This window comes from Hyperolius riggenbachi, chromosome 9 (assembly GCF_040937935.1).
Source record: "Hyperolius riggenbachi isolate aHypRig1 chromosome 9, aHypRig1.pri, whole genome shotgun sequence".
NCBI lineage: Eukaryota > Metazoa > Chordata > Amphibia > Anura > Hyperoliidae > Hyperolius > Hyperolius riggenbachi.
Window position 1 is genome coordinate 104660891 of NC_090654.1, and position 26797 is coordinate 104687687.

At 44.7% G+C, this 26797-nt stretch overlaps 1 protein-coding gene across 1 annotated transcript in view; it reads right to left on the minus strand.

Moving 5' to 3' along the window:
* Positions 1–23449: 23449 nt before the first annotated feature.
* ZC3H6 (zinc finger CCCH-type containing 6) overlaps positions 23450–26797 on the minus strand; it is a 57388-nt gene continuing 54040 nt past the window's right edge. The window contains exon 12 of the mRNA XM_068253278.1: positions 23450–25329. Coding sequence (XP_068109379.1) covers positions 23846–25329 — 1484 coding nt within the window. The 3' untranslated portion in view covers positions 23450–23845. The remainder of the gene's footprint in view (positions 25330–26797) is intronic.

Here is a 26797-nt window from a genome sequence, read left to right on the forward strand (position 1 = left end):
AAACCCCACTCCAGTCCCTATAATATGTGACTGGCCTGGACATGCAGAATATTTTCTTGTTTTCTAAGTGAGGCTGTGAGCCTTAAAAAGTACTCTACTTCACATCTTTGTGCGCATTTTTATGTGATTGCACGGATGACGACAGTGAATCTGTGACGGGGGCACATGTGGCTGCAAAAATTGAGGGAATAAGAGGCATATCTGGGTGCAACATTAAGAAGGGGGGGGGGGTAGGGGGGCATCCATCTAGCTGCAACATTGGGTATGGAGGGAGTTAAGGGGCACATTTGAATGTAAGGGGAGGAGGTATACAGGAGGACTTATCTATCTGCAATACTGGGGTGGGGGCATATCTGTATGCAACATTGGGGAGGGAGGGGGACAAGGGGCATCTCTGGGTCCAATATTGGGGAGGGAGAGGATAAGGGGGGAAATCTGTCTGCAATACTGGGGAGAAAGGGAAAAGGGGAGAAAATCTGTCTGCAACATTGGGGTGGGAGAGGAATAAGAGACACATCTGGCTTCAATACTGGGGATAGGAGGGGGGTTTAGAGGGGGAACATCAGTCCACAATACTGGGAAGGTAAGGGTGATCAGGGGGCACATCTGGCCACAGTACTGGGGAGGGACGAGGGGTTTAGGGGGCACATCTGTCTACAATACTAGGGAAGGTAAGGGGGATCAGGGGGCACATCTGGCCACAGTACTGAAGAGGGAGGGGAGATCAGGGAGCACATCTGTCTACAATACTGGGTAGAGAGAAATAAGGGACACATCTGACAATTATACTGGGGAGATGGCACATATGACTGTTATACTGGGGAGGGGGCACATCTAGCTATTTAACTGGGAGGGGAGAAATACATGTGTGCCTATTTTACTGGGGTGGAGGCTGCCTAAAAGTTATGGGTGCACAGCTGGCTACTATACTAGGGAGGGAGCTAATGTTTGCAAACTATACTGGGGTGGGCACAGTTTGCGGGGGATGCACTTTGGAGTCTCCACCTCTAGTGCTGGAGAACCTTGTCCTGGCCCTGGTTACATTTACATCACCCCAGGAATGTAAAAGGTTTCTTTATTTGTAGATTAACATCTTTGACCAAAGTCCTACACCTGGGCTTTTCCATGCTGTATTTGTGGAATACAACTTTGAAGTTAGAGCTTTCCTATGCACCTTGCTCATCACACAAACCTGTAAAAGCAACCAATAGCATGCACTCTTGCTGATTTGTGTGATTCCGGAGAGGGTGGGAGTCATAGTGTGGATCCAACTCAGAAACAAAATGGTAGCCACACTTACCAAGAGGTAGGAGCCACACAGAGTTCCATATTGTGAACCCAGGTCTTTGGTCAAAGTCCTATTGTATTTGTGATATTTTCACAGCTTACAAGTCTGCCAGGCCCTCTCCCATCGCATAAACTGTGTAGGTAAAGGTGCGTACACACCCACTACGGCCGGCAACGACGGTTACGTCAGACCCTCCTGCTGGGTGGACTTTCAGGCGACAGTAGCGCGTGTGTACGCACTGTCGGCGGACTGATAAGGCTGTTTCTGAATGATCCGCCGGGTGGATCGCTCAGAAACAGCCTTATCAGTCCGCCGACAGTGCGTACACACGTGCTTCTGTCGCCTGAAAGTCGGCCCAGTGGGAGGGTCTGACGGACCCGTCGTTGGCGGCCGTAGGGCGTGTGTACACACCTTAAATCAGCAGCAATTAGCAGAACTCACACTGGTTTGGGTGATAAGGGCGGGTATGGTTGGGAATAGTGGAGGCATGGCAGAGCCTAACTTCAAAGCTGAACCTATTGTCACCCAATATTTCATCAGTCTTGTACCAGTAAATACTGCATGGGTTCCCTGTTTCTCGGTTAAGGACTTTCACTGAAGTCAATTGCAAGTTGTATTTGTGGCTTTCACTTTAGTTCCAAACTAAGAGCTCTATAATGCACTCCACCCATCACACAAACTCCATGGCATTTCCCTGCACTTTTTGCTGGTTACTGAGATGCTGGGGAGGGTAGCGGTCGTGCTGTGGCTCCAACTTAGATCTGAAAATGGTAGTCAAGTTTATAATATGCACGTGAACTTGTAGTTGTGGCTTTACCTTCAGATGTGAACTAAGAGCTCTGCCAGGCTCCCCACCAGTCACACACATCTATGAGTTACCAAACACACAGGAGATACTCACTTCCCAGACAGTTCTCTGCTGCTTATATAAAGCCTGCAGGCTGCTTGTAAGCCAATCAAGAAGTGCACATACACATGACACCTAGTCTGCAGTGATTAATTCAAACAGAAGCTGAGCTACTCAGCTAGTAATTGGAGAGGGTTTCAGTTGCATATAGACAATGGCTATATGGCCAGCAGGGGGCACCAGCGTGCAGGATATACCATCTCATCTGCCCCCCTCCTAACTAAACTGCATGGGAATCTACAATAAAATTAAAAACAATAATGGTGCACAAGCCAGCCTGGGGCCCCAGGAACTCTCACTGCCCGGGGCCCCAGAACCAGCATGCAACACCATATGTGAGCGCAGCCAAGCCCTGGATCTGCCACACCCAGGAGCTTGTCCCCAACTGCTCTAAGACTTACCAAACACACAGGAGATACTCACTTCCCAGACAGTTCTCTGCTGCTTATATAAAGCCTGCAGGCTGCTTGTAAGCCAATCAAGAAGTGCACATACACATGACACCTAGTCTGCAGTGATTAATTCAAACAGAAGCTGAGCTACTCAGCTAGTAATTGGAGAGGGTTTCAGTTGCATATAGACAATGGCTATATGGCCAGCAGGGGGCACCAGCGTGCAGGTACACACATCTATGAGAGTTAGGTACACACATCTATGAGAGTTAGGGCTTATTCACACTATGAGCGTTTTCAGTTTTTTTAAAGCGATGGCTATTTTTAAAATCGCTTTAAAAGCGCTTGTGTAATGTTGCTCTATGTGAGTGTTCTCACATGCACGATGAGCTTTCTTTCCGAGCACAAACGCGGCTCCTGCACCATTTCCTGAGCGTTTGCGCTTCAATGCAAGGTATAGGGAAATCGTTAAGCGCTCTAAAAAGCTCTTTGTAAAGCGATTTTGTGAGCGTTTTTGCTCACAAGGTATATTAGAGGTCAAAGGGTTTACTTCCTGATCAAATCGCTCTGAAAGTGCAGGGATTGCGCTGGCGATTTATAATGTGAACAAGGCCTAAATCAGCACCAATTAGCAAATCTCTCATTGGCATGTGTGACACAGGAGGGTGCAGGTGGGAATAGCGGGAGCACGGCAGAGCTCCACTTCAGAGCTGAACATGTCACATTTAGATGAGCCCAGTCTTGTATCAGTAATCTCTGCATTGGTTCCTTTTTGTGACTTTGGAGCTTTGAACAAATTTGTGTATGTAGTGTATTTCTGCCCTTCCAGTCAGTTCCAGACTTAAAGTGAACGCGAGGTAAAAGTGATATGGAGGCTACCATATTTATTTTCTTTCTAAACAATACCAGTTGCCTGGCAGCCCTGCTGGTCTATTTGGCTTCAGTAGTGTCTAAATTACACCTGAAACAAGCATGCAGCTAATCTTGTCAGTTTTGACAATATTGTCAGAAACACCTGATCTGCTGCATGCTTGTTCAGGGTCTATGGCTGAAAGTATTTCAGGCAGAGGATCAGCAGGACAGCCAGGCAACTTGCTTAAATGGAAATAAATATGGCAGCCTCCATATCCCTCTCCCTTTGGGTTCACTTTAAAGCTCTTTCACTGCAAATGCTGTGAAAACAACGCAGGAGATTTAGGTGCAGCTGTAATTATGTATTAGTTATGATTAGTAATTAAGGCTATAGCGGCACTCAGTGAGCAATTTGGGCGCTGTCAAAAGTCGGAGCACAAATTATTAAAAAAGTACTGTAATTCGTCCGGCAGCAATAGCTGGAAGCCGAATTACATTTTTACCCACTAACTATGGTGACCTGGAGGGGGAATAGTATTTAACGCCGCAGGGACTTGTGCAGGAGCAGGATAAGCCGTTTATTGGCTTTACCCTGCGCCCAAATCTCCCAGCGGCTGTATTATAGGTACGCCTCTCATGGACAATGCCCAGCACACAAATGTGAGAACACACGACCAGTCAGTTGACTTCATCCTTGCTGGTTTGTGTGGTATGGAGGGGGTGATGCTTAAATGTTAGCCATATTTATGATATGCACTTAGGCTTGTGCTGGTGGGTACCTTATGGAGACCAAGAAGCAGTGTGGGAGAAGTTAGTATGCCACTCACACAAGCCATTTTCACACACCAAATTCTTTTTATATACAGTATATGCCCAATGTTTGAAAGTTTGTGAACCCTTTATATTTTTTATAAGAATGTGACCTCACATATCCAATGATTTTCAAATGACTTTGAAGAAAACCTAGTTAAACAAATAAAACCAAAATAGTAATATTTCTATATGTATTTACTGAAAAATTGCCAATAACATATCTGCAATTGCCATGTATTAACTGCAAACCCTAAGAATACCCCATGAGGAGATGAGCTAGTCTACAAACGTGTCAGTTCTGTCAGATTTCTACTACCTACTGCAAGTGACAGCAACATAGGAAAGGAGTAATTTATAGCAAATTTTTTACTCAGTCAAGAAGGAATCTGTCTGAGAACAAAGAAATATAAAAAAAAAAGTGATGTTTTAGAAAACAGGCCTAGAACATGACACTGGATTTTATTTATTATTTAAGCAAACCTGAGGTGAAAATGATCTTATGGGAAAATTAATTGTAAGTGTAGTACCAATGGTAAATGGGACATTAGTAACATAGAAGTAAATCATAATTTGAATTTCAATGTAAGGGCTTTATTTTAGGAAATTCTAAACAGCAGCCATGACAGTCTGATGTAAAATCTACTTCATTCAGCTGAAAAACACACAGAAGTAATGACCCTTTGAACTTTCAATCAATAAAACCTCATCAGCAGCCCTTTTCTCAATCAGATAAGAGATCATTACCTTCAATAAACAGGGTGGGCCATTTATATGGATACACCTTAATAAAATGGTAATGGTTGGTGATATTAATTTCCGGTTTGTGGCACATTAGTATATGTGAGGGGGACAACTTTTCAAGATGGGTAGTGACCATGGCGGCCATTTTGAAGTTGGCCATTTTGAATCCAACTTTTGTTTTTTCAATAAGAAGAGGCTCATCTGACACATCAAACTTATTGGGAATTTCAAAAGAAAAACAATGCTTGGTTTTAACGTAACTTTATTCTTTCATGAGTTATTTACAAGTTTCTGACCACTTATAAAATGTGTTCAATGTGCTGCCCATTGTGTTGGATTGTCAATGCAACCGTCTTCTCCCACTCTTCACACACTGATAGCAACACCGCAGGAGAAATGCTAGCACAGGCTTCCAGTATCCGTAGTTTCAGGTGCTGCACATCTTGTATCTTCACTGCATAGACCATTGCCTCCAGATGACTCCAAAGATAAAGGTCAAGGGGGTCAGATCGGGAGACCTTAGAGGCCATTCAACTGGCACACGAGGACCAATCCACTTTCCAGGAAACTGTTCATCTAGGAATGCTCGCACCTGACACCCATAATGTGGTGGTGCACCATCTTGCTGGCAAAACTCAGGGAACGTGCCAGCTTCAGTGCATAAGGAGGGAAACGCATCATCATGTAGCAATTTGAATGGCCAGAGGTTCTCAATCGGATTTAAGTCTGGTGACTGCGATGGCCACTCCAAAATTTTCCAGCCTTTAATCTGCAACCATGCTCTAGTGGACTTGGAGCTATGCTTGGGATCATTGTCCTGTTGAAAGATCCTACGTCTCCCAAGCCTCAGGTTTGTGACGGACTGCATCACATTTTCATCCAATATCTCCTGGTACTGAAGAGAATTCATGGTACCTTGCACACGCTGAAGCTTCCCTGTACCTGCAAAAGCAAAAGAGCCCCAAAGCATGATTGACCACCCGCCATGCTTCACAGTAGGCAAGGTATTCTTTTCTTCATAGGCCTTGTTCTTCCTCCTCCAAACGTAGCATTGATCCATGGGTCCAAACAGTTCTAATTTTGTTTCATCAGTCCACAGAACACTATCCCAAAACTTTTGTGGTAGTGTTCTGTGGACTGATGAAACAAAATTAGAACTGTTTGGGCCCATGGATCAACGCTATGTTTGTAGGAGGAAGAACAAGGCCTATGAAGAAAAGAACACCTTGCCTACTGTGAAGCATGGCGGGGGGTCAATCATGCTTTGGGGCTGTTTTGCTTCTGCAGGTGCAGGGAAGCTTCAGCGTGTGCAAGGTACCATGAATTCTCTTTAGTACCAGGAGATATTGGATGAAAATGTGATGCAGTCCATCACAAACCTGAGGCTCGGGAGACATTGGACCTTTCAACAGGACAATGATCCCAAGCATACCTCCAAGTCCACTAGAGCATGGTTGCAGATTAAAGGCTGGAACATTTTGGAGTGGCCATCGCAGTCCCCAGACTTAAATCCAATTGAGAAACTCTGGTGGAACTTAAAGAAAGCAGTTGCAGCGTGCAAGCCTAGAATTTGACTGAACTGGAGGTGTTTGCCTATGAAGAATGGGCTAAGATACCTGTAGATCGCTGCAAGACACTTGTGTCAAGCTATGCCTCATGTTTAAAAGCTGTTATAACTGGAAAAGGATGTTGTACTAAGTATTAAGAATGAATGTCACTTGGGGGTTGAATAAAACTGATAAAGATGTGAGCACAGAAAAGACATTTGTGGTTATTTCATTATAAATTTCATGTTATATTTGTCTGACTTACAAGTGCCTCTTTGATTTAATTGTAAACAAGATGACTGAAATGATCAAAATCAATGTCAAACTGGCCAAAACACTCAATTTCAACTGTAGTTATTTTATATAGAAGTTATTATATTTGGATGTTCATATCTCCTGGTATAAATATCATTATGGTTTTAGTTATCCTGAACTTGTTTTACTTCTGCACGGTTTATGTCTCCTTGTTTTTGTGCAAAATCCGTAATAAAAATTAATTCGAAAAAAAAAAGATACTGCAAAAGGGAGGATGGTAATAAAATATAGAGGAATCCGTGCCTCTATATTTTATTCCCATGCACCCCCTTGCAGTGTCTTTATTCTATTTTAAGGCCCGGTTCACACTTGCGTTAAAAAACAGTCCGACGAGAAAATTGCGGTCCGTTCAGCGGAACGTACAGAACGGATCTGTTTGAACGGAGGGATGTGAATGGTTCCATAGGTTGACATTGGATCCGTTCGCATCTGTTCCTTTTGTACAGTATCCGTTCTGCGAACAGATCCAATGTTAACCTATGGAACCATTCACATCCTTCCGTTCGAACGGATCCGTTCCATACGTTCTGCTGAACAGACTGCAGGTTTATCGTAACACCATTTTATCTGGACACCGCAGCCCAGCGGACCTGAAACGGAAGCTGAAGCGCTACATTGGGGGCAATAAGATAACAGAACGTTTCTTCACACTAGTGAAGTAACGGAATGTTCTAAATAGAAAAATATACTTTGGGGGTTTGGGGTCCTGGGGGGGTCGAAGGGGGGGGGGGGGGGGGAGAATGCAGGACAGAAGCAGCGGAACGGAAACGGAGTGAAAACGGATCCGATTGACCGGTGATCGGATCCGTGAATCCAACTCAAGTGTGAACTGGGCCTTATATTGATGTGTTGCATGCGTTTGGAGACACTCCTAATATATAGACTGTTGGTAATTAACCACTTGCCGACCGCCTTAAGCCGATGGGCGGCGGGAAGGGCTGGGCCCAAACGACCGCAATATGCCCATCGGCGGTGGCGGCGGGCGTGGTTATGCGGCGATCGCGTCATTCGTGACGCGATCAGCCGCCGGCGACTGGCTCCGTCCCCCCCTCCCTGTAACCCGCCGGCCGCTCGGAAGCGCCGGCGGGTTGCTAGCACCTCGATTGCCGCACGGAAAGTGTATAATAGGTTTTGTAATGTATACAAAGCCTATTATACAGGCTGCCTCCTGCCCTGGTGGTCCCAGTGTCCGAGGGACCACCAGGGCAGGCTGCAGCCACCCTAGTCTGCACCCAAGCACACTGATTTCTCCCCCCCCCGCCTCCTGATCGCCCACAGCACCCCTCAGACCCCCCCCCCCCCCTTGCCCACCTCCCAGACCCATGTTTACACCCAATCACCCCCCTAATCACCCATCAATCACTCACTGTCACTATCTGTCAACGCTTTTTTTTTTTAACCCTAAACTGCCCCCTGCTCCCTCCTGATCACCCCCCCCCCCCCCTGTGTACTGTATATCTCTATCCCCCCTGTAATAACTCACTGATCACCTGTCAATCACCCACCAATCACCCCGTCACTGCCACCCATCAATCAGCCCCTAACCTGCCCCTTGCGGGCAATCTGATCACCCACCCACACCAATAGATCGCCCGCAGATCCGACGTCAGATCACCTCCCAAGTGCAGTGTTTACATCTGTTCTCTACCCTAAACACCCACTAATTACCCATCAATCACCCCCTTTCACCACCTGTCACTGTTACCCATCAGATTAGACTCTAATCTGCCCCTAGGGCACCCAATCACCCGCCCACACCCTCAGACCCCAGCCTTGATCACCTCGCCAGTGCATTGCTTGCATCTATTTCCCCCCTCTAATCACACCTTGAGACACCCATCAATTACCTCCTGTCACCACCTGTCACCCCCTAGCACACCTACTCATCAGATCAGGCCCTAATTTGCCCCGTGTGGGCTCCTGATCAATCGGCCAAACCCTCAGATCCCCCTCAGACCCCCTTCCGATCACCTCCCCAGTGCATTGATTGCATCTATTTTCCCCTCTAACCACCCCCTGAGACACCCATCAATCACCTCCTGTCACCCCCCCTAGCACTCCTATCCATCAGATCAGGCCCAATACAATCTGTCATCTAAGAGGCCACCCTGCTTATGACCGGTTCCACAAAATTTTCCCCCTCATAGACCACCTGTCATCAAAATTTGCAGATGCTTATACCCCTGAACAGTCATTTTGAGAAATTTGGTTTCCAGACTACTCACGGTTTTGGGCCCGTAAAATGCCAGGGCAGTATAGGAACCCCACAAGTGACCCCAGTGTGTAAAAAAAAATCAAATGTCATTTACAGAGATATTTCTCCCACCCAGCATGGTTATATGTAAAAATACACCACAAAACACATTATACTACTTCTCCTGAGTACGGCGATACCACATGTGTGACACTTTTTTGCAGTCTAACTGTGCTAAGGGGCCCAAAGTCCAATGAGTACCTTTAGGATTTCACAGGTCATTTTGAGACATTTGGGTTCAAGACTACTCCTCACGGTTTTGGGCCCGTAAAATGCCAGGGCAGTATAGGAACCCTACAAGTGACCCCATTTTAGAAAAAAGACACCCCAAGGTATTCTGTTAGGTGTATGACGAGTTCATAGAAGATTTTATTTTTTTGTCAAAAGTTAGCGGATATTGATGTTTATTGTTTTTTTCACCAAGTGTCATTTTTCACTAACTTGTGACAAAAAATAAAATCTTCTATGAACTCACCATACACCTAACAGAATACCTTGGGGTGTCTTCTTTCTAAAATGGGGTCACTTGTGGGGTTCCCATACTGCCCTGGCATTTTAGGGGCCCTAAACCGTGAGGAGTAGTCTAGAAAACAAATGCCTCAAAATGACCTGTGAATAGGACGTTGGGCCCCTTAGCGCATCTAGGCTGCAAAAAAGTGTCACACATGTGGTATCGCCGTACTCAGGAGAAGTATAATGTGTTTTGTGGTGTATTTTTACACATACCCATGCTGGGTGGGAGAAATATCTCTGTACATGGACAATTGTGTGTAAAAAAAATCAAATAATTGTCATTTACAGAGATATTTCTCCCACCCAGCATCTGTATGTGTAAAAATGCACCACAAAACACATTATACTACTTCTCCTGAGTACGGCGGTACCACATGTGTGGCACTTTTTTGCACCCTAAGTGCGCTAAGGGGCCCAAAGTCCAATGAGTACCTTTAGGATTTCACAGGTCATTTTGCGACATTTGGTTTCAAGACGACTACTCACGGTTTAGGGCCCCTAAAATGCCAGGGCAGTATAGGAGCCCCACAAATGACCCCATTTTAGAAAGAAGACACCCCAAGGTATTCCGTTAGGAGTATGGTGAGTTCATAGAAGAATTTTTTTTTTGGTCACAAGTTAGCGGAAATTGATTTTAATTGTTTTTTTTCACAAAGTGTCATTTTCCGCTAACTTGTGACAAAAAAATAAAATCTTCTATGAACTCACCATACTCCTAACGGAATACCTTGGGGTGTTGTCTTTCTAAAATGGGGTCACTTGTGGGGTTCCTATACTGCCCTGGCATTTTTACACATACCCATGCTGAGTGGGAGAAATATCTCTGTAAATGGACAATTGTGTGTTAAAAAAAAATCAAAAAATTGTCATTTACAGAGATATTTCTCCCACCCAAAACACATTATACTACTTCTCCTGAGTACGGCAATACTACATGTGTGGCACTTTTTTGCAGCCTAACTGTGCTAAGGGGCCCAAAGTCCAATGAGCATCTTTAGGCTTTACAGGGGTGCTTACAATTAGGCACCCCCCCAGGGGCGTAACTAGAAATCACTGGGCCCCCCTGCGAATATTTGAATGCCCCCCCCCCCCCCATAGGTGCCAAATAATCGTAATAAGGCAGCGTTTCACTGTAAATTAATTGTAAAGTGGGCAGCATTTTACCAGACAATCGTAATGTGGGCCTTTAGAAAATCATAATGTGGGCAGAGTTCACCAGAAAATCGTAATGTGGGCACCAGTCACCAGAAAATTGTAACGTGGACAGCATTCACCAGACAATCGTAATGTGGGCAGCGTTCACCAGAAAATCATAATGTGGGCAGAGTTCACCAGAAAATCATAATGTGGGCAGAGTTCACCAGAAAATCGTAATGTGGGCACCAGTCACCAGAAAATCGTAACGTGAGCAGCAGTCACCAGAAAATTGTAACGTGGACAGCATTCACCAGACAATCGTAATGTGGGCAGCGTTCACCAGAATATCGTAATGTGGGACAGAAAATCGTAATGTGGGCAGAGTTCACCAGAAAATCGCAATGTGGGCAGCAGTCACCAGAAAATCGCCATGTGGGCAGCAGTCACCAGAAAATCGCCATGTGGGCAGCAGTCACCAGAAAATCGCAATGTGGGCATCAGTCACCAGAAAATCCTAATGTGGGCAGCAGTCACCAGAATATCGTAATGTGGGCAGCAGTCACCAGAAAATCCTAATGTGGGCAGCAGTCAGTCACCAGAATATCATAATGTGGGCAGCACACACCAGAAAATCCTAATGTGGGCAGCAGTCACCAGAAAATCCTTATGTGGGCAGCAGTCACCAGAAAATCGCAATGTGGGCAGCAGTCACCAGAAAATCGCAATGTAGGCAACAGTCACCAGAAAATCGCAATGTGGGCAGCAGTCACCAGAAAATCCTAATGTGGGCAGCATACACCAGAAAATCGTAATGTGGGCAGCAGACACCAGAAAATCGCAATGTGGGCAGCAGACACCTGAAAATCGCAATGTGGGCAGCAGACACCTGAAAATCGTAATGTGGGCAGCGGACACCGGAAAATCGCAATGTGGGCAGCAGACACCTGAAAATCGTAATGTGGGCAGCAGACACCTGAAAATCGTAATATGGGCAGCAGACACCTGAAAATCGTAATGTGGGCAGCAGACACCTGAAAATCGCAATGTGGGCAGCAGTGACCAGAAAATCGTAATGTGGGCAGCAGACACCTGAAAATCCCCCTGCAGAATTTCAGAGCGCCCCCCCCCCCCGGGGCCCGAAGTGACGTCAGCCGCTAGAGCGAGAAGGCGGCGATGGAACGCAAGGAAGAAGGTATGTATCCCGCCCCGCTGCTGCCCGCTGCCCACACACATTCACTAGCTGGAGGGGGGCGCAGAGGGGAGAGCCCCGAGGTGAGGGAGAGGGGGGAACTTCCCCTCTCCCCGCTGACTGTGGGCAAGGCTTTCCCCTCATGCTGCCACCCCTCCAGCCCCCAAAAAACGGCCCCGAGCGGGCCCCCCCCCCCGCGGGCGCAGGCGCTGCAGGGCCTATTGTTACGCCCCTGCACCCCCCAAAATGCCAGGACAGTGAACACACTCCACAAATGACCCCATTTTGGAAAGTAGACACTTCAAGGTATTCAGAGGGGAGCATAGCGAGTCTGTGGCAGATTTCATTTTTTTTTGTCGCAAGTTAGCGGAAAATGACACTTTGTAACAAAAAAAAAAGTTTCCATTTCTTCTAACTTGTGACAAAAAATAAAATCTTCTATGAACTCACCATGCCTCTCACTGAATACTTTGGGATGTCTTCTTTCCAAAACGGGGTCATTTGGGGGGTATCTATACTATCCTGGAATTTTAGCCCCTCATGAAACATGACAGGTGCTCAGAAAAGTCAGAGATGCTTCCAAATGGGAAAATTCACTTTTTGCACCATAGTTTGTAAACGCTATAACTTTTACCCAATCCAATACATATACACTGAATGGGTTGTTTTTTTTATCAAAAACATGTTTGTCCACATTTTTCGTGCTGCATGTATACAGAAATTTTACTTTATTTGAAAAATGTCAGCACAGAAAGTAAAAAAAAAAATCATTTTTTGACAAAATTCATGTCTTTTTTGATGAATATAATAAAAAGTAAAACTCGCAGCAGCAATCAAATAGCACCAAAAGAAAGCTGTATTAGTGACAAGAAAAGGAGGTAAAATTCATTTAGGTGGTAGGTTGTATGACCGAGCAATAAACCGTGAAAGCTGCAGTGGTCTGAATGGAAAAAAAGGCTCTGGTCCTTAAGGGGCGAAAAGACTGTGGTCCTCAAGTGGTTAACTATATCTATCACTCCTCCAATCCTTTCTCTTTCTATATATCTGAAAGTGGGGTAAAGGGTTCCCCCAACCCATGTGAGTTTGGCAGCAGGTATTTTAGAAACATGAGATCCTCAAAAGTGCAGTACCAAACAGACTCTCTTACATGCTTTTTATTTTTAATTACTATTGTACACAATTACATTGCAGATTTGTTATACAATACATATAAAGGAATACCCAGACTGCTCATGGTAACCCAGAACCACCTGGAAGGAGTTGCGAGGTGAGGCCTTAGCTTAGCTTACTTACCTGGGGCTTCTTCCAGCCCCTCGAAGCCTGTCTGGTCCCTCACAGCAAGTCCGTCTTGCTAGAGGGTCCCACTGTCAGCCTCTCTGACCTGAAGCATCAGTGTCATGTGCGCATGCGTGGGCACGCTCCAGCCGCTAGGAGTGTTCTGTGTTTGAGCAGTAGCACTGCGCAGAACGCTCCCAGTGACATAATCACGATCATGGGAGCCGTGCGAGCGCATCCACGAATGCGCATAACACACCGACACCATCAGGTCAGAGGTCCTTAGAAGGCTGACAGTGGGACCCACAAGCAAGCAAGACCGAGCTGCTGCGAGGGACTAAAAGCCTTCTTAAAACAGAAAGTATTTGTGATAATTCAGCTGAAGTAAGCAACTGTTGTTACCCATGATGCACCACTCCTGAATATGATTTGCATTAGAAGTGATGCATCATGGGAAACCACAGTTGCTTAAAGCTGAATTATCGCAAATACCATCACTAGTTTTAAGAAGGCAAAACTACATTTAATGATACATAGAAAATGTTCCCCTGGGGGGGTGCTCAACTCGGGTGGGGGAAGCCTCCGGATCCTATTGAGGCTTCCCCCGTCCTCCTGTGTCCCTCGGCGGCGGCAAAAAAGCTCCCCGAACAGGGTGGATGTAAATATTTACCTTCCCGGCTAGAGCGCAGGCGCAGTATCGGCTCTCCGCTCGGAGATAGGCAGAAATAAACAAACTCTGTCAGTCCGCTCTACTGCGCAGGCGCCTGCATAGTAGACCAGACCCGACAGAGATTGGCTATTTCCGCCTATCACTGAGCAGAGAGCTGCGACAGCGCTACCCGCTGGAGCCAGAAAAGGTAAATATTGCACAGCCTGACAAATTGTCGGCTGTGCGTTCCGTGGGCTGCAGCGAGACTCCCGTGAGACACAGGACGACGGGGGAAGCCTTGATAGCATCCAGAGGCTTCCCCCTACCGAAGTGAGTACCCCCAGGGGAACTTTTTCTGTTACAGAGTCTCTTTAAACTGAATCTTATTGTAAAGTATAAAGTGAACTGAAGAAAAAGTGTTTCACTTACTTGGGGCTTCAACCAGCCCCCTGCAAACGTCCTGTGCCCGCGGCGTGCCAAACCAATCCTCCGGTTTCCCGCTTAGTTTAGTTTCTGCTGACTGATTAGTCGGCTTTCCATGCACGTGTGCATCCTCGTTCGCATTCAAGTCAGTGAGCATGTCTTGCACAGGCGCAGTAAGAGCGTTTTTTAAAAAGCTTGCAGGGGAAAAAACGCTTGGCTAATGAACGTGAATGGGATGGTGCACACCAGAGCAGGTCGTTTTTTCCATAAACGCAAACTCGGGGGCTGCAGCATTTTTTTTAGACTTCTGAGGCGTTTCTGCCGCAATGCTAAAGTACAGGAAAGTGGAAAACCGCTCTGTAAAAACGCTCTGTAAAACGCTAGATCAGAGCGGTTTCCAGGCGTTTTTGTTACAGAAGCTGTTCAGTAACAGCTTTAATGTAACAATATTTGAAATGCGCTACACAAAAACGCTCCAAAAAACACTAGGCATGTTTAGAAAACATGCCTAGAATCTCTCTGAAATCTGCTTTAAAAACCTCTAGCGTTTTGCAGTTCTGCTAGAGGTTTTTGGCGTGCACTGGGCCTAAGAGAGAACCATGGGCCGCGCAGGTGCAATCGGCAGAAACGAAACTAAATCGCGGCGGGGGACCGGAGGATTGGTTCAGCACGCCCTGGGCACAGGACGGCTGCGGGAGGCTAGTCAAAGCCCCAAGTAAGTGAAACGGTTTATTTTTTTCAGTTAAGGTTCACTTTAACTTACTTATTTTCCTGAATAGTTTTCCCCTTTTCTTTGCTACTTGTTTCCTCTCTTCTATAACCTCACAAATGGCTGTTTATTATTTAGCAATAACCTCCAGGCTGGAGGTGAAATACTGAACATCTCAGGGCCGGTTCAGACAGGCGTCCCGAGGCATGTTGGTCAAATGCTTTTCTTCAAACATGCAGAAAAGCATTTGAGAACTTTTGGCGCCGTTCAGCGTTTTCCACTCCCGCACCGCAGAGAGGCATGGAGGTAAACGACCCACGAAGCAACCTGTTGCTTCCAGGGTCGCTTCAAATGACAGGAAAAATAGAGATTAAAACATGACATTTGCACAAAAAATGGTACCGGGGCTGCCCATTTATTTGAGCTTAAACAAGCGCTGCAGTCGGCGGTAAGAGATGTGTTAGTGTCAGTGTCTCACTTGTTTTATGTTGTGAATTAAAGCGGTATTAAACTCTGACATAATATTCAATAAAAATATGTTTTCCTACTTTTTATATCCCATACAGTTATCATATTTGCTTTTGTGCGTAAGTAGTAGTATTTAGAAGTGACAAGTTCCCAAAGTACAGTTTTATTTGCTCTGAAAGCTGGCATTGCATTTTATTCATAACTGGTGTATTTATATTGTTTCAAAATTTTATTGAAGTTTTAAGGTTTTAAACAATTCGGACAGTGTATAACATATTAATACAGAAGGAACATAAGGAATATCTTGAACAGATATGCTCATCATATATACATTACATAACAGAGGGGAAGGGGGTAATAATCAGTAGTACCGCTAGATAGTCATTTGTATCATTAAAATTTAAACACTACTATCAGAAAGCTTCAATTAGCCCTCAGAGGACATAGTCCAACTATCTGGGGCTTGCTGAAGGGAATCGAGGGGATGGGGGAGGGCCCAATCAAGTAGCGGGCCATTCTATTCCAATCCTGGGTGCCCATCGTCCAGTGATCGACAGGCAGGCCAGGAAGGGTTATATCAATTAGCTTTATATGGGGGGGTCATCTGGGTAAGAAGGGGGAGAGAGAAAGAGAAGAAAAGGAAAGAGGGAAGGAGAGAGAAGAGAAGACAAGGGGGAAGGTCCACCTCACAGCCTTGTGATGAAGGAAGATTCCAGACTTGGGTGTTCTAGATGAATCCAGGGGTCCCAAGTTTTCTCAAACTTCTTATGGGTATCTCTGAGGATACTGGTTAGCTTCTCACTGACCATGATTGAATTGATTCTAGATTTTACTTCGGTAATGGAGACCGAGGGCTTTTTCCAATTTCGTGCTATTGTCATAGTAGCCGCAGAGAGTACTACTGAGGCTAGTTTATTTTGCGTTGAGGTAAGGGATCCTATTTTCACGTGTAATAGAGCTTGCCAAGGGTCTCTAGTTATAGGCTGACGGAAGAGGGAGGAAAGTAATTTATATACTTGGCACCAGAAACGTGTGAGTCGTGGGCAGGTCCACCAAGTGTGTAACATGTCACCTGGTACCCTGCATCCTCGGAAGCAATATGGGTTTGCTGATGGAAATACTTTAGCTATGCGTGCAGGGACTAGATACCAACGGGTCATAATCTTATAGGCAGCTTCAACTATGTGTAAGTTACAGGAGCAGCTGGGGATTCTGCTCCAGATATCCAACCAGTCCTCTCTATCTTTAGGGCTGTTGAGGTCGGCTTCCCATCTGGAGGTATAGAGATGAGTTATGGGAGGGGATGGGCGGGTCAAGAGGCTATATATTGTAGAAATTAAACCTTTGGTGTTAGGGCGGTGGAGACAAATGTTTTCATAGGGCGTTACAGTGAATGGGAGTTCTTTGTCCTGAATAAGTGATTTGACCCAATGTCGTATTTGTAGATAACGAAAGAGTTCTCTGGGAGGGGCCCGGAATTTCTCCTGTATGTCTGCCCAGGAGAGAACACCCCTGGATGTAAGGAAGTTTGTGACATTGGAGAGGCCTTTCGAGCTCCACCATGAGAACGCTACTGGGTCATCATATCCTGGTGGGAACAGGGGGTTATTGACCAGTGGGAGCAATGGTAGGAATGAAGACTGAAGGTTCGATGAATAGCGAATAGAGTCCCATACTTGGAGGCAATGGGTCATGGGAGGGCTGAGTGAAGGAGGTCTTGCTTTCAGGGGGAGCCACAGGAGGGTACTAGGGAGCAAAGGAGCACTGTTCGGTATTTCTAGGAAGACCCAGAGGGGGGTATCTTGTGTTTGGAACAGACGGGTAAGATGGGCTATAGTTGCTGCTCGGTAGTACGACGTAATCTGTGGGACCCCTAGGCCTCCGTCGAATTTGTGGGCGAAGAGAGTTGTTTTACGAACTCTAGGGCGCTTGCGACCCCATATAAATTCCATGATTCTGTTCTGGAATATACGTAGGTAGTGGCTGGGGACTTGGATTGGGAGGGTACGGAAGTAATAAAGGAGCTTGGGCAGAAAAGACATTTTAATGGCGTTAATCTTCCCTAACCATGAAAGGGGGGAATGGGACCATCTATCTGTCAATGTCGACAGTGACTTTAATAGCGGGGGGTAGTTAGCCGCAAAAAGGGAGGCATAGTTAGGGGTGAGGGTAACTCCCAAATAGGGTAAAGATTGGACCCATTGGAAAGGGCAGGATTCTTTCAATCGGTTGAGATCTGAGGCGGACAGGGATATTCCCATGGCCTGTGATTTTTCTACATTGATTTGTAAACCAGATATTCGGGCAAAGCGAGTAAAGGCTGAAAGGGCATTTGGAATTGAGATGTGGGGCTGTGTTAAGAAGAGTAAGGTGTCGTCTGCAAACATAAGAAGTTTGTGGGATAGTCCAGCGCTTTCTATACCTTTAATCTCAGTATTATTTCTTAGATAACATGCCAAGGGCTCTAAAGCTAAGATGAAGAGCAAGGGAGAGAGTGGACAGCCTTGTCTTGTGCCCCGTTTTATAGCGAAAGTCTGGGAACTATGACCGGAGAATCTTACGGAAGCCGTGGGGTTAGTGTACATTCCTTGGATCCAGTTCATGGTGTATTTATATTGTAATGTACCCTGTAATGATTTCTGAGCAGTATATCAGTTCTGGACACATTAGAAGAGGTTTCTACACAGTCAGGGAATGTTTGCATCCCCTTCTGCTACAATTAAAGGGGTTCTGTGGATAGTTTTTAAAAACAATAACTGACACCTGGGACTTCTACCGGCCCCCTGCAGCTGTCCTGTCCCGCGCCATCCTCTACGATCCTCCGTTCCCCACCGCCGGTCACGGTCAAATTATTCGTCTAACTAGATGAATGCAACTGCACCTGCGTGGCCGCATGCATGCTCACTCCCGTCTCCGGGAGCTTCCTGCGCACTATGAGAAAACTTTGTACTGCGCCTGCGCAGTAAGCTCCAGGAGACGCGAGCAGGAGCTAGATAAGTGATAAGGTGCCCAGGGTTCAGCTGTTATGTAATCAAACCCACCATCGGCTGTTAGTGTTAAGGTGGCCATACACTCGTTAGATTAGCAGCAGATGGATCATCAGATAGATTTTCTGATCTATCTGTCGTGTTTAGGAACATCTTTTACTAGGAACAGATTTCCAATAGATTTCAGTATGAAATCGTTTGAAAATCGATCTGGCTGATGTCTTTTTTTGCCATCAGATTTCCATTAGGTCCAATACAAATTGATAAGCAATCTCAACAGATCGACCTAGATTTTCCAGCATGTCAGATCGATTAAAATCGATCGGAATCGGCCACAAATCGATCAGGCAATCGATTTGCGATCGATCGACCGCTAATCGGCTGAGTGTATGGGCCCCTTTAGGCATATATGGGGGGGTTAGTGTTAGGTGTAGTGGGGGAGAGGATAGTGTGAGAGACTGATTACTTCAGGAGATAACAGAAGAATTACTGTAATTCTAATATCGGCATTGTCGGATGCCCAAATTTGTTGCCACCTTTTTTAGATGTACACACAAAGTAGCTCCTTTATTATATGACGTTTTATGACGTAGTTTTACCAGCAAGATGAACTCTAAATCCAACAGACAACAATGGTTCTTTGCTTAAATATTTAGTTAAAAATGTATACACAATAACAAATACAACAAATACACAAAAGAAAAATGTCAATGCAAAATAGTCTCATGCATAATACAGAAACACAAACCTCTAAGCTATACACATACAATCTGAAAACTGTGCTGTGTAAACCAATAAAAAACTAATAAAGACCTTTAGACAAGTATACTTCACATCGTCCTGTCCTCCATGTTATAATGTTGCAGTGCTGTCCTAAGACTTTCAATATTTACAGGTACATAAAATTATTTAAAATGCAATTTTAGTTTATAATGAGCATGACTTTACATACAACTCATACTTTATTAACAGCAATGAAATGTGTTGCATACTGTACTGTATTTTTCTGAGATGACTTAAAGTGTGTCCATCATTAAGTAGGATATACGGATCTTTAAAGAAGGAGGGTAAAGAAGATAAACACTGTCCATGCTTCTACACTATTGAAGGATTTAGTGTATTCTGAAATTGTAACAACTTTGTGGGCCATATGCAATTCAATTTTTTTTGAGAGTTTTCTCCTAGGAGATAATTTTTCATCTTTGATTTACAATACCAAATTGTTCGGCATATAGGAGACTTTTTCTTCCCAGAAAATGGGGAGAAAAGTCCCTGCGTCTTATGGGAGGACCCTAACTTACGAATGCCCGCCGATATGAACTGCTGACCCGCCGCAATGTTGGGAACTCCCTGTATTGTCGTCATAAGTAGCGTCAGCGCGGCTCAATTAATCCACGGCTCCAGCAGCGATCAGAGACCTCTACTCTTTCTCACGGCTCCCCTAGTGCCAATACTTATATTTATACAGGGGGAGCCGAGGAGACATGGGGGGGACCGGTGGAGGACACGGAGACAGAAGGGGACACACAGGGAGCAAAGGAGGACACACTAAAAGCAAAGGAGTACACAAAGGGGGACATAAGGGGGCACACGGGGAGCAAAGAAGGACACACAGTGGGCAGAAGGGGATACAAGGGGAGAAAAGAAGGACATGGGGACACATGATGAGCAAAGAAGAACATGTAGTGGGAGCAAAGGTGGACACAAGGGGAGCAAAGGAGGACACACAGGGGGAGCAAAGGAGGACACAGGGCAGAGGGGTAAACGGTGAGCAAAAAAGGACTCAGGGCAGAGGGGTAAACGGTGAGCAAAAAAGGACACAGGGCAGAGGGGTACACAGAGTGACACACTTATTGGGAGAAAACATCTACAAGACACTCATGGACCATGGACAGGTTTATTATATTTTTTCCCCTGGGTTTTGCCCTCTAAACCTAGGTGTGTCTTATTGTCCAGAGTGTCTATTATGCTGGTAGAAAATACGTTCATTTTTAAGCACTTTGCAATGGAAAAAGTACTACTAAAAAGTACAGTAGGTGACAAAAGTACTATCAAAATTATTTTGAGTATTTTTTGCTTGCTGGTGGTTTAAATGCCATTTTATTGACCACTTTGAAAATATCACCTAGGAGAAAATACAGGAGAAAAAGTGAATTGCATAGGAGCAAGTGTCTTGTTTGGCAGTAAAAAGTTAAAGCGTATGCAGAATTTCATAGCATTTTTCCATCTTTGCTACACTGTAAACAATGTAAATAGCGTACGTTGGTTAAAAAAAACAACACACATCTCAAGTACAAATTCCTCTGTGCCCCATGAAAAGCATCTGTCCGAAAGAGTCCTTGGTTCTTTCCAATGCTCCAGAATTCCTGTGCCCCTCTCTTATTGATTACAGCCGTTTACAGTCAAGCATCAAGCCCTATGTAGAAGCTACTTACACAAACAAACTCATGGGTAACCTCAAACTCACAGTAGATTAAAAAAATACTCAAAGTCAAATCTCAAGACCTTTTTTAACCTACGAAGGAAAGTCATTCTGTTTATTTGTATCTGTAGAAAAGAGAGCTGTACGCCGGTGCTTGTGACAGTCTGTGAATACAGCAAAGCTGTGAAAAAGTGCATTGTTAGAAAGTGCAGCCGTTGAATTCATACTAAGGAGCTGAAAGGACCTTCTACAATAATCATTCATAACAATCACACCAGGGGTGTCAAATACAAAGTGGTCCAAAATTAAACACTGGGATCAAGTCACAGGCCAACCTCAATGTCTAGTGGCCACCTCTCTAAGTTCCCTGGTGTCTAATTTCCCCCTCCCTCACCTACACAGTTCCTGTTGTCTAGTGGGCCCCCTTGCACATCTAAATAGTCCTTGGGTGTCTAGTGACCCCCTCCCTCTACTATACAGTTCACTGGTGTCTAGTGCTTACCCCCTCTCTCCCCATATGGCTTTGAGATGGAGATCTAGGGCTTCACTTCCATTATAGCTGCCTTGAGGGTTTGAAGCGGGCCAAACATAATGCAAAATGGGGAAATCACAAAACCACTTGCGGGGCAAACATGATGACTCTGCGGGCACGAGTTTAACATATATGTTTTAAACAGTTCAAATCGCAGAGCTGGACTCAAACTTCATATACTGTTTGTGTCCTGGCTCTTCATGAAAATAATGACCTGTCATCTTTAGAAAGTATATTCCTATGACTGATGACTGCCATAGCTACAGGTAAAGAGAGTCAGCTTTAAGAGACTCTGTGAAAAAAACAAACAAAATAAAACAAAACAGTAATTTCTGTTGAATTTCATTAACATGATCATTTAACTTTTCTTGCTTTTTGAAAACAACACTCAGTGCTGACATACAATGAAACGAGACTTAGCTGCCTGAAGCCATTAATCTTACAAAGTGTATATAGAACTATAGAATAGTTATAGAACTATAGAATAGTTATAAAGTCATATAGAGCAAACGTGCAAAAGTGTGGAAGAGTACTGAATCAAATGACGGCACAAAGATTTGTTCCAAAGAGATCATTACAAAATACCTCTTGCGACATCCTCTTAACCACCTCCTGCATTATAGACATTTATATACATGCTATTTGTACCCCTTTAGTGCATACAGGGCGTTTATAAAAGTCCAATAATTCCAATAAAGGGTGCTTGTGCCGTGGGAGCGCATGTGCATTTGAACCCTTCAGGCCATAGCATAAAGTGGTTAAAGGATACCTCAACTGACATGTGGCATAATGAGATAGACATGTGTATGTACAGTGCCTAGCACACAGATAACTATGCTGTGTTCCTTTTTTTCTTTCTCTGCCTGACTCAGTCCTGACTCAGACAGGAAGTGACTACAGTGTGACCCTCACTGATAAAAAAAAATCCCCTTTTTTACCTCTTTCTTGCTCTCAGAAGCCATTTTCTGCTAGGAAAGTGTTTTATAGTTGGATTTTTTTTATCAGTGAGGGTCACACTGTAGTCACTTCCTGTCTGTGTCAGGACTGAGTCAGCCACTTGCATACCTGATATTTAACTCTTTCAGGCAGAAAAATAAAAAAGGAACACAGCATAGTTATATGTGTGCTAGGCACTGTACATACACATGTCTATCTCATTATGTCACATTTCAGTTGGGGTATCCTTTAAAGACCTTCCCCAAAAAAGAAGGAAAACACTTTTTCAGTTATGAACGGTGGTGGTGGTGGTTGGGGGATTAATTGTGGATTCTGATCATCAACTGACTATTATGTCACCAACTTCCTACTAGAGGTAAGCACAGGGATTGGACAGGGCCATTACCAATGCAGCTGCATGCTGGATATCACCATCCTCATTCCCATGTACAATTCTATTTTATTCCACACTGCCAAAGTATTACAAACATATAGGGCATGACGGCAATCCTGCGTACACCTCTGCCTTGATCCCCAGGTTGAACTTTCAAGAATACCCTTAAAGTAAACCTGTGAGGTCCGTTTGAAAAAAAATGATACTTACCTCAAGAGGGGGAAGCCTCAGGATCCTAAAGAGGTTTCCTACATCTTCCTCAGCCAACCCGTCCCAGCACTGGGACCCCCGAAGAGTGGCCTCCCTGCGCACCTGCACTAACACCCTCCCACTAGGGCTCCAGCAAAAATAGCCAAGCCTGATCGGCTCCATGCTAATGCGCAGGCAACTTGCACTTTTTACAAAGAAAGCTGAGTGACACGGTGCTACTGTGTCCATGCCAGCTGCTCACAAGATTTTTTTCCAGGGGTCCCAGTGCTGGAGGGGGGGGGCAGCGGAGGAGGATGAGGGAAGCCTCTTTAGGATCTAGAGGCTTTCTGCTCCCGAGGTACGGGCCCCAATAGGGTCACTTTTTTCCCTACAGGTACACTTTAATATAAGTATTTGCTTGCCTTCTGTTGCCTCCTCTTCTTCATTATACTATTAACTACATAATGACAGGGGCGCTTTACGTTTATTGACCTATATATATATATCTTTATCTCTGTTTCTTAATGTCAGAATAGTCAATGTTCCTTTTATATTGCTTTATAACATACAGTCATACAAATGTGTTGCTAGTTCCTAGGTCTAGCAGATAATTTGTACATGTCATTTTCACATTATGATCTATGTACAGTGAAAGTGCTTTGTTGGAACATATTACCTAAGGAATTCTATCACATGATTTACTATTACATGACAATATGAAATACGATACCACAGGAAATGCACTTGGCATAGTTTACAATTCCACTGAACTAAAATGTCTACACTGAAATAAACTAGTATCAGCACAGGGATGCAATTATATTACAAATAAACAAACACTGAATAAAGCTAGCTATAAATCAAGGAGGGCGACAAAATATTTACAAATGGCTCCTTCAACAAATTTTGGGAGTTAACAAAATGGGGAAGCTGTAGGGTCAAAGGTTTTGAAGACATCTTTTAGGGGTTTGCCATCTGATTCAGTCTCAGTCTTTGAATCTTCTGCTTGATTGGCAGGTCCAGTTGACTTGATTTGTCTTGGATCGCTGTACTGAGGCCTGATAAGTCCTGTCAAGGCTTGGATGGGTAAGTTATGAACTGCTGGTGTGGTGGTTGACTGTGCTGCATCAGATTTACTTGAGTTTTCTGATTCTTCATTAAGATTGTCAGGCTTGTTCTCAGTATCTTGTGAACTCTGAGTGTCTTTAGCTGCGGTCAGTCCTCCGGTGGAGCTCACAGACTGTTGCACATTGTCTTTTGCTTCAGGCTCTGCAGGTGGTGTACTCACAATGTCCATCTTCTTCTTATCTTCATTTTCTCCTGTATCACTTGAGGAAGGTTCTGAAGAAGTAACAGCACTGTCTCGAGGATTATACAAACTGATATTTTTCAGTATAGACCCTGGAGTCCCCAATCGACTATTCGAAGGGGACACTTTAGGAGCATAAGGTGGTAGGACATCTTGAGGTGGTTTAACAGAAGTTGGTGAGGAACCCAGAGCTGACCTTGCTGCCAACCGTGGGTCAACTTTTTGAGGTAATGGTGGGTCTTTCTTTGCACCAATTGGAGCATCAGAACTTGAAGACCGGTGATATCTAGCCTGAAGGTTTTTCTGAAGCCGAGGATCACTCGGCTTGCTATGCAATTCGCTGGGTTCTGAGAAGCTACTTCTGGATGTAATACTTGCTTGTTTTGCTTTTGATTCCAGCCTTGGATCTAAACGTTCCAATCTTGGATCAGGGCCAGAATGGTGTACCTCACTCAGACCTCTTACCTTGTTAAGCCTCTGGTCAGCAATAAGTGGAGGTAACGGCAAATTTATTGAGGACACTGGATCAGGTTTAGGAGGGGGGACCGGAAGTAAGTCTTCAGGTGCCCAAACAATTAGTTTGGCAAAGTTGGGTTTGGATAGTATAATGTCCATTTTAATATGACTGAACTGCCTCAGTTTAAGCCGCGGGTCCCTTAGAGTCACACCTGGTAAGATTTCTAACGGAATTATAGCAGCCTTCTCTCTCAGTTCCCTCTCTGCATCCTCATCATCCTCATCTACAACTTTCTGCTGCTTGGCTCCACCACTAGATTGAACAGGCTGGTTAGCAACGGGAGACTCATTTGGTTTAATCTTTCTGGGATCGCGTGCCACTCTTGGGTCAGAGGAGACATTTTCTCCTTGATGCCCTGGACTTTGTCCTTGGGAGGGTCTTATGCGCGGATCGAACATTTGCCCTCCTCCAGTTCTGTCTTTTGCCAGTCTTGGATCATTAGTCTGGGATAGTGGCTTCTGCTCTGTAGAATTAGCTCTTGCCATTTTCGCTTGGTTTCTTAGTGTTTTCAGGATTGAGCTGACACCACTGCCATCCTCTTCCTCACTACTGTACCAATTTGCAAATTCATCTGAAGGTGAATAAAGAGCACAGAATAATAATTTAAAAAAAAAGTTCTAAGTGTCAGGTTGTTAAACAACATACAAGTCTTATGATAAACCACATATAGGTCTTCTAATGTTTATTTTCTTGGATGTTCCTCAAGTGTTCTTTAGTTGTCACTTTCTTTTTGTTATTTTTTTTTCTGCTTTCTTCAACCTACCGTGTTTCCCCGAAAATAAGCACTTGCTGTATACCAGTAGAAAATCTGATGCTATGCTAGTGTACAGGGAGGTATGCAGTCTCATACTGCACCTCCTTTGTGGCTGTGCCCCCCTCCATTCACCTATAAACAGCTCCAGTATCCTAACATGGTCAGCGCTCTTTGAGCCACAAGAAGGTGCGGTGAGAGACTGCACACCTCCCCATACACTAGTATAGCGTCAGATTTTATACCACTCAAAAATATAAGCCCTTCCAGAAAATAAGCCTTAGAACATCTTTTGGAGGTAAAATTAATATAAGACAGTGTCTTATTTTCAGGGAAACACAGTAGTTTATTCAAGCTACCACTCAGCCATATATCATATTTATCTGTTGCTGGTAGCATGGCATATAACTTTCTGCCATTCTTTTCACTGGAAAGTGTGTTTTAACTAATTATCTGTTACGTACTTTAATATATCTTAATCTGACACTTTCCAGTTGAAGACTAAATTTGATGAAAAAGAAAAGTCACCTTGCTGAGACAATTTTATCAACGCAATATGCAAGGACATCGGACAGCACATGGACAGCATTGTCTGATGGACACAGTTGTGCACTGTAGAGCAGTGTGTTCCAACAATGCATTTCTGTACTCAACACAGGGCTATAGTTGAATGGAGTCAGAGCTGCAATGCAAGTGCTAAGCGTATCTGTAAAACACGCGGCTACCTGGGAATATGTGCACGGACCCATAATCTGAGCCATCAGCAGATCACTGGGCTTCTTAAAAAGATACGGAAGCAATCTAGTGGAGTGATTTTTTGAGGGTCTAAAAGGTTGTGAAACAATTGCATCACTTTCAGAACCTAAAATCGGGAAATAATCATAACGCCAGGGAGGTTAACTTACAAACTATTTTTACTTACTTACACTTTAACTGCCTAACGACTGCTCAACGCCAATTGGCGTGAGCAGCACGGCAGCCCCAGGACCACTCCACGCCAATTGGCGTGAAGTGCTGGGGGTGGAGATTTCAGGGGACTGCGCGCGTATCCGAACTTGAATGAGCTCTGCTCCGTCATCAGCCTCCCAGCGGCGATCGCCACTAGGGACTGTTCACTGTGAAGTGCTGCTGTCTAAGGCAGCGCTGTACTGGGGACAGCCATGTTACACCGCTGTCCCCCTGGGCAACAGAAAAGCGATCCGCTGTCATCGGCTAAAGCCTATGACAGCCAATCACACGGATTGGCTGGCGGGGGGAGGGAGGGAAGGATTAAAAAAATAAATTAAAA